Source organism: Ictalurus punctatus, chromosome 1 (assembly GCF_001660625.3).
Source record: "Ictalurus punctatus breed USDA103 chromosome 1, Coco_2.0, whole genome shotgun sequence".
In the NCBI taxonomy this organism is placed as follows: domain Eukaryota; kingdom Metazoa; phylum Chordata; class Actinopteri; order Siluriformes; family Ictaluridae; genus Ictalurus; species Ictalurus punctatus.
Genome location: NC_030416.2, coordinates 6,080,849 through 6,097,325, shown reverse-complemented (window position 1 = coordinate 6,097,325; position 16,477 = coordinate 6,080,849). Strand labels below are relative to the sequence as shown.

The following is a 16,477-nucleotide window of genomic DNA, read 5'->3' as shown; positions in this document are numbered from 1 at the left end:
TGAACACAACTTTTATGAAGTTTGAAGCCTAAATACAGTCACCAGAAATAAAAAGCTAACCGTACGCTATAAACGATCTACACCACGGTCGCTCGACTTCAACGTCACCGTCACCAAGCTTCCGACAACTTTTCCAAACTTGATTTAAAACATTTTCCATAATACGGATTTACTCTGTGGATGAATCTTCATCCATGTTTTTTTGGCTAATTGTGCACAGCAAACCTGATCCAGTTTATCTGCTAAGTTTTTTCCTGTTCGGCGTGATGACGTTTAATGTCCCCGACAATGTGTGTAGTCCCATTTAGCAACCTGTTAGTGTCATGATTTCCCCTCGCGCAAGCGCTGTAGCTCGCAGCGTGCTCTGAAGCGCTCAAATGTTAACTCGCTTCCGGGTTTTGGCATACATAATGACGTCATCTCTGCGCCACTATGGTGACTGGCTGTAAGTTTAGGAAGCGCTTGATTTGATTTGCAGCTGAGTTTTATATGAGCGGAGGACGAACTTTAAACGTCAATATCGCAGTCGATCATGTTCATGTAATTGTGGGCAGTCAAAATCGTAATCGATATCCGATTAATTGTGCAGCCCTAATATACATATATATATACACATTATACACACACACACACACACACACACACACACACACATACATGTATACTCTCACTCCACTGTAGCTTTAACCGTGGCATGGTTGTTAATCTAATGTTATGCTATAAATGATAAAAGTTAAAATTTCTTACTAAACTTGCAATAATCTTATAGTAAAGATGTTTGAACGTTTGAGCAGTCTGGTGTAACGTTACCAAGGATTTAACCATTAGTTCTAAATATAGTTGTGATTGGCTAGTTAAAAACACTTGAACTAGGGATGTCACGAGAACCGATACTTTGGTACCAAGTCAGTACCAACATTCAGAAAACATGAAGATACTTGTTTTTCTACAGTAGCGTTGGTACCTTTATAACAAAGGTACCATGGTTGCAATTCTTCCGGAACTGATGGGGGCAGCAAATACGCGCAAGTGTTTTAGTCGGTCCACAAGTGGTGAAGAAGAAGAAGAACGCCTACAAGCACACAGGAAAAACTACAGAAGATGGTGACAAGTTTAGCTCCGCCCCGACTCGTTGAGAGTAAAGATGGTAAGAGTCAAATATGGATTTCGCATTCGTGGCGGATGACAACAAATGTATAGTTGATGCTCTGAAGCCGGTGTGCAACCGATGCTATCGTTCATTTCAAACAAAGTGAGGAAACACCTGGAATTTGGCAAAGCACCTGAAAGACGGCCCTTTATTATGTGTGTTTGAGGCAGCTGGCATTGTGGCGGTGAAACCAGCTAACGTTATGCTCCACGTAACGTTTGTGATAGCCAGTTATTGTTAATGACGCTAACCCATTGCAGTGTTATAAACTACCTCCTAATTGTCCACCATGCATCGCCATTCAGCCCGTGTCCTGTCAGCTAAATGTAGCCTAATGTCACTAATAATTATTCAAATGTTCATGCTTTTAATAAATCTTTTTGGTCTGCCACCATATCAGTGAATTTAAACTAATGCTTGTATTCAGAGTATAAGGTGTGTGTGTGTGTGCGCGCGGGTTTAGCAGTGCACCTTAGCACTTGTAGCCTGTTTTATTAGTCATCGTCATTATTAGTAATTTTTTTCTTTTATTTTTATACCACACCGTGGTATCGACTTTGGTATCGAGTATCGTGTACTTTTGGTGGTATCGGTACCAACTACTAGATTTTTTCGTATTGTGACATCCCTACTTGGAACATATTTTTGTTGTTAATTTTCATTTATATTAGTGCATATAAGAAATTATTGCCTTCTATTCTAATTTTATTGGCCTTGATAGTTTCTTGAGCTTTAAAATATAGGCCTGGGTTTTGCTATTATTTTTATTAGTGCATATAAGAAATGGGCCTTTAGAGCAGACAGTCAATTTTGAGGGCATTGATGGTTTTATTGGAAATCTGTTGTTCACAGGAGAGAATCTGGGTTTCAAATTTTTTTTAAAAAAAAAGATGCTATTAAACAATAGTATCTGAATTTAAAAATCCTTCCTTTGTGTAGATTCTACATTAACTCTGATTTTACATTTAAATATCCATTATTAAAAGCTTCACTCTTAAGAAGAAAAAAAAAAAAAAAAGATTAATCGCAATTGATTAGTTAATTTTTTTTTTTAATCTATCGACAGCCCTAATTATACATTATTTAAAACTTCACCTTCACAGTGTCTCACACTGAAAATGAATTTGACATACACTGTCTCACTTAAATTGCTCACTTTCAGTTTAATATACAGTTCCAGTATTTATTGTATTTTTGGATGGTCTATAAATAAAACAAGACTCCATTGTTCTTTCGGCTGCTCCCGTTCGGGGTCGCCACAGCGGACCACTGGTCCGGATATTTGACTTGGCACAGTTTTTATGCCGGATGCCCTTCCTGGCGCAACCCTCCCATTTTATCCGGGCTTGGGACAGGCACTGAGAGAAACCCCGAGTAGCTGGGGTTCTCTGACCAGGAATTGAACCCGGACCATTGTAGTGAGAGCACGGGATCCTTAACTGCTAGAGCACCAGGGAACATAATAAAAAAGCTTCTATGAATTCATAGTTATTCTAAATTATCTTTAAATTACTACAAATGTTGCCCATTTAAGTAGCTTTAATGTAGTTAGCTACTTTTTTTGTTAGTAACTTATAATGTAGCTAACTACTTTTTTTAAAAGAGTAGCTTGACAGTAGCTTAACTTCAAACTATAGCTTGCAGCTTGAAAAGCTAGTTTCAAAGTAGCTTCCCCAACACTGCAATAAATTGTTACACACGTATGAACACACTTAAAATCAGGTATTGTATTAGAGTTAAAACAAATACTTCACACCTGTTGGCCAGTAATGGACTTAGTACTTAGCACAATGCTTGTATCAGCACATATTTGCATAACTGTGTGCATATATTTATTTAGTAACTTACACGGTGTGTGCTTTGTGTAGCATGTGGGAGGACACCTGACATACTGCATTTTTGTATGACATAAGATTGTTGGCATGCATTTGTGCCTTCTGTTGATGGGATCTGCATTTGGATGTGCATTTCCGCATACAGTGCACACATAGCAAAAGAATAAACAAGGAAACAAAGAGTCAAAGATAAAGAGTAAATTAAGACTAGATAACGAGATCTCTGACCTGTGCTAGATGTGCTGTGTACAGGTGATCCCGACTTCACTGATCTGTCACTGAAATAACAGGAAATACAGCATATAACAAACACATTCAAAAACAACACCCCAAAAGTACAACATAACACTGGGTTACATGAGAAAAAGCACAAACATTCACACAGATCCATTAATTAGTGTGAGCAGCCAGTGCATGCTGATGATTAGTAGTTATGCAAGATACTCAGACTAGATTACACTACACAGATTGCCCAGCTTACCTGGCATGCTCACTGTCACCTCTGTTAATGCTGGGACCCTTTAGTAGCGCATGCTGCACAAGGCCAGTCAGACTGGCTATCTGCTCCTCCATAGCCCTCATTTTCTCTCTGCAGAGAGAGAGCAAACACAGATGCACATGCTCACTACTGTGTGCGCGCGCGCCCATGCATGCTTAACAGGGTGCAAAAACCTAATTGGGAGATTTGCAGTTTGATTTCGCATGGAAAGTTGTATATTGAAAGAAAGTATGTTAGCATGTTTTATAAACTTCTTTAGAATATTTCAATATTTTATCTGTGTGAAAATGTTATAACCATTTTTGATGTCCTCATCACAACAGTAAGTCGATCATGTTATTGGGGTTATACTTTTGACACAATGCAATTTAGAAGTATTGTACAAATACATTTTGAATGTAATTAGATACACTGATTAGCCATAACATTAAAGCCACCTGACTAATATTGTGTAGGTACACCTTGTGCCACCAAAACAGCTCTGACCCACTGAACAATGAACTCCACAAGACCGCTGAAGGTGTGCTGTAGTATTTGGCACCAAGACATTAGCAAGAGATCCTTTAAGTCCTGTAAGTTGCGAGGTAGGGGCTCCATGGATCGGAGCTGCGCTACACTGTGTGTTCTGACACCTTTCCATCATAGCCAGCAACTTTTTCAGCAATTTGTGGTAAAATAGCTCCTGACGGACTAGCCTTCACTCCCCATGCGGATCAGTGAGCCTTGGGCGCCCATGACCCCGCTGACGGTTCACAGGTTGTCCTTCCTTGGAACACTATGGGTAAGTACTATCCACTGCATAATGGGAACACTCCACAAGACCTGCCATTTTGGAGATGCTCTGACCTGGTCGTCCTGCCATCACAATTTGGCCTTTGTCAAAGTCACCCAGATCCTTACACTTACTCATTTTCCTGCTTCCAACACATCAACTTCGAGAACTTGCTGTTCACTTGCTGCCTAACCTATCCCACCTCTCGACAGGCGGCATTTTAACGAGACAAGCAATGCTAATCACGTCACCTGTGAGTGCTTTTAAATGTTATGGCTGATCAGCATAAGTTCTGTAGGCACCATGCATCCACAGAAAGGGTGGGGGGGGGGGGGCTTTCATTAGTACACCCCTATCAGTTACCGGAAGCATGCAACCCAATACTCACACTACCACCAAAAGGAATCCAACAGCCTTTGTTCATTCTCTCACTGCACGTTGTGGCCACAAAGCAAAAGCTCACATTTCTCTCTGGTGTTTGAACCACAACAAGTGTAATCTCAATCAATGCAACCAGCAGCATCATGTGTTTATCTGTCGTTTTCTTAATTTAAATCTCTAGTTCATTGGAGAGCTCGGAAGAAGGGGGCAAATTTTTTCAAGAAAAAACAGACAGGGCATCATTTGTGTACTCAGTGAATTTCATTGCTTGTCAAAATGTGCATTAATGAAAGACCCTGCGTTCCTTCTCCCTCTGTATTTTCTTTTTGCTGGGGAGAGGCCGAGCTTAGCCTGCTTTTTTTCTAGTTGTTAGTACAGACCAGTGTTGCCACCAAACACGCCTGAGACCATCTGAACCAAATAAGTTTATCTTGGTCTCATCAGACCAAAGGACATGGTTCCAATAATCTGTGTTCTAAGTCTGCTTGTCTTCAGCAAACTGATGGCTTTCTTGTGCATCATCTTTAGAAGAGGCTTCCTTCTGGGACGACAGCCATGCAGACCAATTTGATGCAGTGTTAGGCGTATGGTCTGAGCACTGACAGGCTGACCCCCCACCCCTTGAACCTCTGCAGCAATGCTGGCAGCACTCATACATCTATTTCTCAAAGACAACCTCTGGATACGACGCTGAGCACATGCACTCAACTTCTTTGGTCGACCATGGCGAGGCCTGTTCCGAGTGGAACCTGTCCTGTTAAACCACTGTATGGTCTTGGCACCGTGCTGCAGCTCAGTGTCAGGGTCTTGGCAATCTTCTTATAGCCTAGGCCATCTTTATATTCTTTTTTTTCAGATCCTCAGAGTGTTCTTTGCCATGAAGTGCCATGTTGCACTTCCAGTGACCAGTATGAGGGAGTGTGAGAGTGATGACACCAAATTTAACACACCTGTTCCTCATTCACACATGAGATCTTGTAACGCTAACAAAGTCACATGACACCGGGGAGGGAAAATGGCTACGTGGGCCCAATTTGGACATTTTTACTCAGGGGTGTACTCACTTTTGTTGCCAGCGGTTTAGACATTAATGGCTGTATCTGAGTTATTTTGAGGGGACAGCAAATTTACACTGTTACACAAGCTGTACACTCACTACTTTACATTGTACCAAAGTGTCATTTCTTCAGTGTTGTCACATGGAAAGATATAATCAAATATTTACAAAAATGTGAGGGTAGGGCTGCACGATTATGGCCAAAACGATGATCACGATTATTTTGATCAATATTGAGATCACAATTATTTATCATGATTATTCATTGATTTTAGGGACAACGTATTTTTATTGCACTTTCACATTTAAATAAACAGACCGCTGCTTTCACCTCCATGTTGTGCTACATTCCTGCTAATGTACAAATCTTTACATCAAATTAGACTGGTCCTTAAAGTGCGTCATCACGTAGAAGCAAAACATAAATAAAGTTGTACCCAAAATATAGGATAAGTAAAAATATAAATGGCATCAACCAAATGAAAATATGCATCAAATATAACAATATGCAACCAAATATAAAGAATTCAGGCGTCTGCAGAAAAGGCAATAACAGTGTTTACAGGAGGAGAGACGCAGACAAATCACCCAATAGATTGGTGCAGGGACGACGTCGTTTTGTACCAGAACCAGGAAGTTAGCATTACACCAGTTCCCTCGACAAAACCCAATAGGATTTTCACATAGACTTTTGGATTATTAGAAAAAATAAGCACTGTGATCAACAAAAGTTTACAACACTAACACGTTCTGTCCATGAAGATAATTTTCACAAATGAACACAACTTTTATGAAGTTTGAAGCCTAAATACAATCACCAGAAATAAACATCTAACCGTACGCTATAGACGAACTACACCACGGTCACTCGACTTCAACGTCACCATCACCAAGCTTTCAACAACTTTTCCAAACTTGATTTAAAACATTTTCCATAATACGGATTTACTCTGTGGATGAATCTTCATCCACTTTTTTTGGAGGGGAATTGTGCACAGCATACACAGTGTGGGGGCGGCTGTGGCTCAGGTGGTAGAGCGGGTTGTCCACTAATCGTAGGGTTGGAGGTTCGATTCCTGAGCCACATGACTCCACATGCCAAAGTGTCCTTGGGCATGACACTGAACCCCAAGTTGCTCCCGATGGCAAGTTAGCGCCTTGCATGGCAGCTCTGCTACCACTGGTGTGCGAGTGTGTATGTGAATGGGTGAATGAGACACAGTGTAAAGCACTTTGGATAAAAGCGCTATATAAGTGCGCCATTTACCATTTATACCTGAACCAGTTTTAGGGCTGTACGGTAACAATTTCTTTACAATTACAAAACTACAAAAGTTTAGGAGCACGGTTGAAGTTGAGGTTTTTTATTTTTATTTTTTAAAGATGGTAAAATTAAATGTGCCACAATATAACACAAGTAGGCATGAGAAAACTTGAGCTTGTCAATTATGACAGAATTTAGGAACATAGTGTGAGCCATTACAAATGAATTCACCTTCTGATAAACTAAATTTAATATTTTCAGTTAATTTTACAGACTGTATGCAAAAAACAACCGTTAACCTGTTTACCTTGTAAACAAATACAATAAACCTCAATGTTCAGTGTTTGAAGTCTGCTGCCCTTAAATATATTTAAAGTTGCACTATTAGACATTTTCCACTGTCATGGTTCTGGGCTGGAGTCAGTTCTCAAACCGCTCTGTGTATATTGTGTGGATATCTGAATAAGCTCATATAGGATGTGATTGGGTGAGTTCATTTACCCGTCAGATGCAGAGCGCTTTAGTTCAATGGTGTTCATTACTGATGCTCCGATCAGGATTTTTATGACTGAAACCAATCCAGATACCAATCTTTTTTTGTTTAAACTTTAAATCAGGAGGTCATAAACAGTTAAATGTAAGCTCTTTGCTCATGGTTACTGTTAACCGAGTTAAAATAATAGCAATGATGAATACTGTTGGTTAACTGATAAATAAACAAGCATAAAATATTTATTTTTAAATATCTTAAACAATTAAGAGTCCTAATTAAAAGTAGATTAACACAAAAATGATCCATATTAGGAAAAAGACTAATAGTCTTCTAAAGAGATACCCTACTAAGTTTAATGTCAGACTGAACAGTTACTACTCTTGATTATGATTGGTGAGGAATTATTTATTGAAAAAGAAGTTTGAAGTAAACCCACCATGTAGCGTTATCATTATTATTAATTCACCGCTGTGTCTACACAAGCAGGTGAAAGTCCAGGTCATTTTGCGGGATCAATAAAAGATGGCGGATGTGAGATCGGATGTGAGACTCAGTGATTTCGCTCGCTAGCCTTTAGCGCTGGCGTGTTTGATCGCACACGTGTGGTTAGAGAAGAGACGAGATCTCAGACTGGCTGCTCTGTACATCAACGCTAACATCTATTTTTTTTTTGAAATGGCAATCTACCCGCACTTCCTTTGTGATCGACAGGTCGATCACAAAGGAAGTGCGGGTAGATTGCCATTTAAAAAAAAAATAGTTGTTAGCGTTGATAGCGTTGACAGGTCGATCACAAAGGAAGTGCGGGTAGACTGCCATTTTAAAAAAAAATAGATGTTAGCGTTGATGTACAGAGCAGCCAGTCTGAGATCTCGTCTTTTCTCTAACCACACGTGTGCGATCAAACACGCCAGCGCTAAAGGCTAGCGAGCGAAATCACTGAGTTAACTTTCCAATTTATTCCTATTGAAGAAAGGGTACAAAATGAGTGAGGTAGCATGATCACGCAAGAAACCGAAAACTTATCACTTCCATGCGGAATGGGAGGATGATTTTTTTTTTCACGATGTCATATTCGAAATGCGTTTGTCTGATCTGCCAAACTACCATTGCTATTCCAGAAAAGGGAAATGTGGAGTGGCACTTTAGGACTGTTCATAAAAACTACGACACTGACTTCCCTCTGAAAAGCGAGCTGAGAAAGAGGAAAGTGAAGGAACTAAAATCACAGTTGTCCAGACAGCAGTCATTTTTCTCACGACTGACTTCAAACGCTAAGGCAGCCACCGAAGCATCGTTCCGGGTGAGTCACTCCATCATTAAACACAAGAAGTCATTCCAAGATGGAGAGATGATAAAAGAGGCATTCGTAGATGCAGCTGACTCGTTGTTTCGGGACTTTAAAAATAAAACCGAAATATTACCTTCAATCAAAGCTCTCCAGCTATCAAGAAGTACAGTTACACGGCGCTGTGAAGTCATGGCCGAGGATTTGACAACAGCTTTGGAAGGACATCACAGATTGCGAGTGTTTCTCACTGCAATGGGACGAGTCTACGGACGTAAGTGATGCAGCCCAGTTGTGCGTTTTTATTCGGATGGTGTTTACAGATATGACTGCAAAAGAAGAGCTGTTAACAATACTGCCCATGAAAGAACACATGTGGGGTGAGGACATTTTTCAGTCTTTTAAAGACTTCATTGACAAAACCCAGCTCCCAGTGTGCAAATTGATATCAGTCACAGACGGTGCACCCACAATGGTTGGCAGCGCAAATGGATTCATTGCCAAGTGCAGGGAAGACGATGCTTTCCCTGACTTCCTTAACTACCACTGCATAATACACCAACAAGCCTTGTTTGCAAAAATGCTAAACATGAAAGAGATCATGGATGTGGCAACAAAGATCGCCTGTTCTATACGTGCTAGATCACTTCAAAGACGGCTGTTCCGTGCGCATCTGGAGAAGGCAGACTGCGACCACTCTGAGCTCCTGCTACACACTGACGTGAGATGGCTTAGTAGGGGTAAATTCCTGCAGAGATTTCGAGAGCTCTGTCCGGAGATAAGGGAGTTTCTTTTTGCTGTTAAACATGCAGAATACACCCAACTCAATGACGATCAGTGGCTGCTGGACATGGCATTTTTAATCGATCTGACCAACATGTTAAATGAGCTTAATTTGGAGCTGCAAGGAAAAGACAAAACCATGGTCAATATGATCAGCTCAGTTAATGCCTTTAAACGGAAAATGCAACTTCTGTCCTCAAAGCTGCAGTGCCATGATTTTGGGAACTTCCAAAACCTCGCGTCAGAGCTGGAGATGCAACGGAAGGCTTGTGCACAATTTAACATTGCACGCTACATGGAGCAGATTGACAGCTGTCAGTCAGAGTTTGACAGACGCTTTCAAGACTTTGCTTTACTGGAGCCAGTCGCTACATTCATGTGCTACCCATTTAGGGACAATGTCGAGGTTGATTCACTCGCATCGAAAACTGCAACGCTGTTTCACCTGAACTCGTCTGAAGTGGAGGATGAGATTTTGAGTCTACAGACTGACATTCAGCTGAAGTCCAGGGCTCATGGACAGTTTTGGAACTTACTCACAGGGGAAAAGTACCCAAACATGAGGAAATGTGCAACCTCCTTGACTGCATTATTTGGCTCTACTTATTTATCTGAGTCAGCCTTTTCCCACATGAAGATTGTTAAGTCCAAATACTGTTCCACAATGACTGATCATCATTTGGAGGCCTGCTTGAGGCTGGCTACCAGCAGCTACTGTCCGGACTATGCAACCCTGGCTGATTCTATTCAGTGCAAGTCATCAGAGTAAGGTAATGACCAAAAATGTAGTGAATTGTAGTGTGCCATAAGGGCTCATGCAGTTATGCAAGATACATGAACATATATTGTGTGTGTATACATATTTGAAGTATACTCTATATATATATATATATATATATATATATATATATATATATATATATATATATATATATATATATATATATATGTTTCGCATTTTTAGTGTAGGTAGATCTCTTTGACTGGTCATGTTAAAAGTAGCTCGCAAGTCAAAAAAGTGTGGGCACCCCTGATGTACAGGGTTAATCTTCATCATAATGGCTTCTCTGCAGTATTTACACACGTGTTTGTTTGACTGATGTGATGAAAAGCAGTGTGAAAGTAATTGTTGCGCGGTGTAGATACATTTTCGACTTCCTGTCGTTTTTATTCCGATCGTATTACACAACTCCGAGTCACTCGCACCGGTGCGAAGAAATATTTAGTCACAGTCGCACAAAGTACTTTTCAGTCGCAAATGCAAGTGAAATGGTCGCACTGTAGAGCCCTGAGTTTACCTGCAGAGTTTTTTCCTGTTCGGCGTGATGATGTTTAATGTCCGACAACCGCTGTAGTGCCATTTAGCATCATGTCAGTGTCATGATTTCCCCTCGCGCAAAGTGCTGGAAAATGAAGCATAACTGGCAGCTAAAATTGAGTGCTAAAATGCTAACCCCCTTTCCGGGTTTTGGCATTACAAAATGATGTCATCCCTGTGCCGCTCTATGTGATTGGCTGAAGGTTTAGGAAGCGCTTGATCTGATCTGCAGCTGAGTCTTCTATGAGCGGAGGATGAACTTTAAATGTCAATATCGCAGTCGATCATGTTCATGTAATCGTGGGCAGTCAAAATCGTAATCGCGATCAATATTTGATTAATTGTGCAGCCCTATGTGAGGGGTGTACTCACTTTTGTGAGATACTGCAGATAGATTTTTATATATATATATATATATATATATATATATATATATATATATATATATATATATATATATATATATATATATATACACACACACACACACACACACATACACACAAAAATTTACACTGTTACACAAGCTATACACTCACTACTTTACATTGTAGCAAACTGTCATTTCTTTAGTGAAAAGATATAATCAAATATTTACAAAAATGTGAGGGGTGTACTCACTTTTGTGAGATACTGTATATTGGTAAATGGTCTGCACTTATATAGTGCAGTTACCCAAAGCGTTTTGCACTGTGTTTCATTCACACACCAATGGTAGCAGAGCTGCCATACAAGGCGCTAGCTTGCCATTGGGAGCAACTTGGGGTTCAGTGTCTTGCCCAAGGACACTTCGGCATGTGGAGTCATGTCACCCGGGAATCAAACCGCCAACCCTACGATTAGTGGACAACTCGCTCTACCACCTGAGCCACAGCCACCCTATTATGTATGTATGTATGTATGTATATTTTATATAAAAATATGCACACACACACACCATATTGTTGGTGTATACCTTGTATTTCCCCTACAGTTTGTTGTGTAAGAATATAGAGTTATAGCATTAATTCAGGGTTAGTATGCATAATTGCATGATGATGTTAAGGAGATGCATGTTCAGTTATATCTATGTAGGTTCCCACCCTTGTTTTCTCCACAAAGGACACTTACCGTGTCTGAGGTTCACTACGCAGCTCCGGCGGACCATGACCTTGAAGATCAGAAGTCACAGGGGACCCCACTGCATTTCTGCCCTTATCCACTGCAATAGGCCCTTCCTTTCTTAATGATTGTCTGACCGGTGAAGATCTTTCAAGACCCAAATTGCTTTGAGATTGGCTGGTCTGTATGTCAATTATCCTCATGTCGCCCATCCTGTGCGGCGATGGGGGTGGAGTCTTCCAACTTTTCTGCCGAAATAGAGAGTTATGCTCAGTTGGCTCCATAGTCATTCCAGAAATTCCATAAGAACGGATAGAACTTCTATGGTAGCCTTGGTCCAGTGTTTCTGAGGGTGGAGCGTGGTGATGTAACAGAAAGGGATCACTGTAGATTCCCTCTCCTCCCCTTACAATGCCTTTGGCAGAGACATCTTCATCCGGCTTGACATCACGCCGTTCAAGGATGGCACTGGGGCATGGTGAAGCTGAGCGTGTGGGTGTGGCCAGTGGATGGCCTGCTCTCTCACGAGGCATGGTGGCTCCTCCGCCTGATGAGCGGGGTCCAAAAGGGATGCGCGAAGGCAAAGCAGTTATTGAGTGGGGAGTAGGGGGCATAGATGGGCTGTTTGATGTCTGACGTATCAGAGGAGGAGCATCTCGACTTGTGTACATCGCCTCTCTGTGCATCTGAGGGGGGGAGAAAGATGATAATTCAATATTTTAAACATTACTTGTCTGAAAATATTACTGTCCCAAGAAACATGTGTATATAGAAAAGTCTGAAGCTGGCTAAATGGGTATAACTTTTGTTCTGTTTAGGGTACACAAGGCCATTACTTAATCTTACTTTCTTTTCATTTAAATTCTGGATACTATTAAAAATAAGACTTTAATGCTATTCTCCAGTAGAGGCTCATGACAACATTAATAATGACAAAATTAAGTCAAGTGGCCATCACACTTGACTTATGCTACAGGTTACTATTTATAAGTAGTAGTAGACACACAGTAATATCCGGTAATAGGCAGTCAAGTGTCAATAACACTTAACCATCCAGCATACACTCTAGCAGCTCATTTTGAGTAGTTTTAGATGCACCCTTGATCAACTGTGACACAACAGGTGTGTTTCCTGTCACCATGTCATTATGTGTGAGAAACACAGCAGAGCTAATATCATTAATGAGGATTTACAGGTTTCAGCGAAATTCAGTCAAAACTAACCAACTGCATCTCCTCACAAAACCATACAAACAGGCTGAAACTAAACAAAAAAAGAAATAAATCAAGCGTTAGAACAGGAAGACATAACTTCAAACGTGAACAAAGAACACGCGTGGGGCAGTGCGATTCCTCGATTACTTCTTGTTGCGGTTTGCATTTTGACCACTAGGTGTAATAACAACTCTACAGATTTAAACTGGTCCGTAAGCAAGTAGCTCCCCGCAACATCAGGGAAGGAAAACAAATCAATGGAACACAAGCTAATGTCTGTCAAATGGCAACATTTTTAAAAATCACTGGTCACTAAGTTGTGAATTACAACTTGATGACAATAACATTTGTTTTATGACTGATGTACATAGTCGAGCTGCCACTGCTTTTTTCACATTCTCTAATGAACATAAGGAATCATTTAGAAAAATATCACATTAATGTTACGATATAATATTATAATGACTATTTCTGTGCCTCCCATAACCACACATACACCTGCCAGCAGGAGAATCCCATGATTTAAAGAGATATTTCTTTTTATGCAGTCAGGTCCATAAATATTTGGACACCGGACAAAGTCTCCCACAACATATTGGGGTTGAAATTGAATAATGAATATAGCCTGAACATGAAAGTTCAGACTTTCAGCTTTAAGTGTACTTATATACAAATCAGGGGAACGGTGCATGAATTACAGCACTTTGTGTGTGTGTGTGTGTGTGTGTGTGTATGTAATATATATATATATATATATATATATATATATATATATATATATATATATATATATATATATACATACATACATACATACATACACACACACATACACACACACACACACACATACATACATATACACACACACACATATATACACACACACACACACCACCAGATGCTGGGTTTCTTCCCTGTTGATCCTCTGCCAGACCTATACTGTCACTGTCTTCACGGTCTTCACGGGTAAAGGAGAACAATTTAGTTTCAATTTGCTTTTATAAACCACACTCTTAAACGCTTAGGTTTTAACACACATTACGACACAAAGCATTTATGTCCCTAAAGAGCCATGCAAACTGTCCATGTGCAGGCTTTTGAGCTCATGTGCTTGCTCTCAGACCCAGACCTGTTACTTGTGTGTTAGACCTGTTAAGAGAGAGAGAGAGAGAGAGAGCGCTAGGTAGGTAAATGTGGTCTGGGACCCAACATAAATGATGCTAACTCATGCAGTCTTGCATAGGCAGCACACACAAACAATAGAGCCCGTGCTGACTCGACCACAGCTGTGAAGGGCCACAGCCATTTCTCCATATTTGGACAGAGACACTTTGATGTGAGGCTGTGGCTGCTAAATTAGATCATTTTTCCCCAGAATGCTTAAGAACAGTAGTAAGAGACCGGATCACATTTCCTATCTGTTGCCTCAGAAATGAGGAGCAACAGGAATAACCATGTCAGCAGTGACACTGGCAGAACGTGTTAACATACATGAAGGTGAAACTATCTGGAACGAAACTCAACGTGTGTGTTCTGGCATTGTACTGTTGTTTGTACTAGATTGTTAAAGTATTCTTTAATTCTTAATAAGACATACACACATTTGAATTCAGGTAACTTTGATTAGAACTTTGACATTTATATGAGAAATATAAATATCATTCTATTAAATATTGGGCTTGGTCACATCACATCTACAAATCTACATTGTCGTGGAACAGTATGATAAATCCACTGTATTATAAACATGCAACTCATCACTTTTTTGCTACTTCATATTACTTTTGTGTGACGCACCTGGAACTAATGTTAGTTGCTGTGCAGAATGCTGTGTTGGTTTCAATGTAAATAAGTGAACGAAACTTTCATATTTCACATCTGTATTGAAAGTTGTTAAGCACCGACCAGAGACAAAAACAAAAACTCATTTTCGACCTGTGGCTTTTTCATGGCATTATTTGAAAGGTCAGACAGTCAATCACTCTTTGTGCTTCTCTCTTTTCTAACAATCAAAGCTTTAGTTCAGTGCTGAGTCAGACGCTAAAGCAGAACCACACCCATTAGAGGTGAGGCCGATATCTCTGGTTGCTTTAGTTCAGCAATAAAAATATCCTGTGGACATGTTCAGAGGAACTGCAGACCACAAAGTTAACGACACACCTGAAATCTTTAACTTTGTTCTAGACAAAATGATTTGTTTAAATGTCCAACATGTCTTGATGTGCATACCACAGTTTCTCTGAACATGATTTTTTAAAAATTCCACAGGATATATATATTTTTTTATATACCTGAAATTAAATGGATTAAATGCTTTACGCCGCCAGTCTCTGTACACACACACTCAGATGAACATGCAACAGATGAATTGGGGTCGTTTTGGGGTGTCTACCTTAATTATTACATAACAGCTAATAATGACAGGAAATTGTTTATTTTAAAATACATTGTATGATTGTGTTATTTTAATAACCTTACAAAGTGGATGGCTTATTACTCAAAAATAAAGTTGGCCTGGATTGTAGAAATTTAGTCCAAAAAATTTGTCCTAGGGGACTGAGGGCAACAATATCGCCTGGTAAAAAGATGGGTGTGTGATCCTAGTCTGTTAAACAAGGTAATACAATAAGGCAAACACACACAAACACACACACACAAACGAGACCTAAAATCTACATCCAGTAGAATTTACCATATATTGCATAGGGATGGAAAAAATAATTGATCCTTAGATCTTCATCCTCTCTTGAAAGATTCTGTATTGATTAACAAACAGTACTATTTGGAAACGTACTTTGTATATACACTTACAGAGCACTTCATTATGAACACGTGTACATCTACAATGCAATTATCCATCAGCCAGTCGTGTGGCAGCAGTGCAATGTTCACATTATTTTATATATATTTTACACACACACACACACACACACACACACACACACACACACACACACACACACATATATACACACACACATATATATGACACACACACACACACACACACACACACACACACACACACCGTAATTCCTGGACTATAAGCCGCTACTTTTTCACACGCTTTGAACACTGCGGCTTAAACAATGATGCAGCACATTTATGGATCTTTACGAGCTAACGAGCTTCACGCCGCCAAAACATTTAGCCTAGTCACATCAGACCAATGAAATTACCGAACAGGTCACAGTGGACCAATGAAACTGTTCGAATTAAATCAAACGCACTCACACTAAATTCTTCAGATCAGTCATTTTGCGCTTCATGCACACCCCCTCATCACGGAAAATACACGAAGAGATGCATATGATGCAGC

At 40.0% G+C, this 16,477-nt stretch overlaps 1 protein-coding gene across 11 annotated transcripts in view; it reads right to left on the bottom strand.

The window, feature by feature from the left end:
• The window catches only part of si:ch211-285f17.1 (sickle tail protein homolog), a 104,163-nt gene that overhangs the window by 33,791 nt on the left and 53,895 nt on the right, over positions 1 to 16,477 (bottom strand). For 10 of the 11 annotated variants that reach the window (XM_017467159.3, XM_047154080.2, XM_047154092.2 and 7 more), the window contains 3 exons: positions 11,951 to 12,627; positions 3,467 to 3,574; positions 3,214 to 3,263 (listed from right to left, as the gene is read on the bottom strand). In XM_017467159.3, the coding sequence (XP_017322648.1) occupies positions 3,214 to 3,263; positions 3,467 to 3,574; positions 11,951 to 12,627 (835 nt within the window). The remainder of the gene's footprint in view (positions 1 to 3,213; positions 3,264 to 3,466; positions 3,575 to 11,950; positions 12,628 to 16,477) is intronic. The other variant, XM_047154085.2, reaches the window with a different exon arrangement.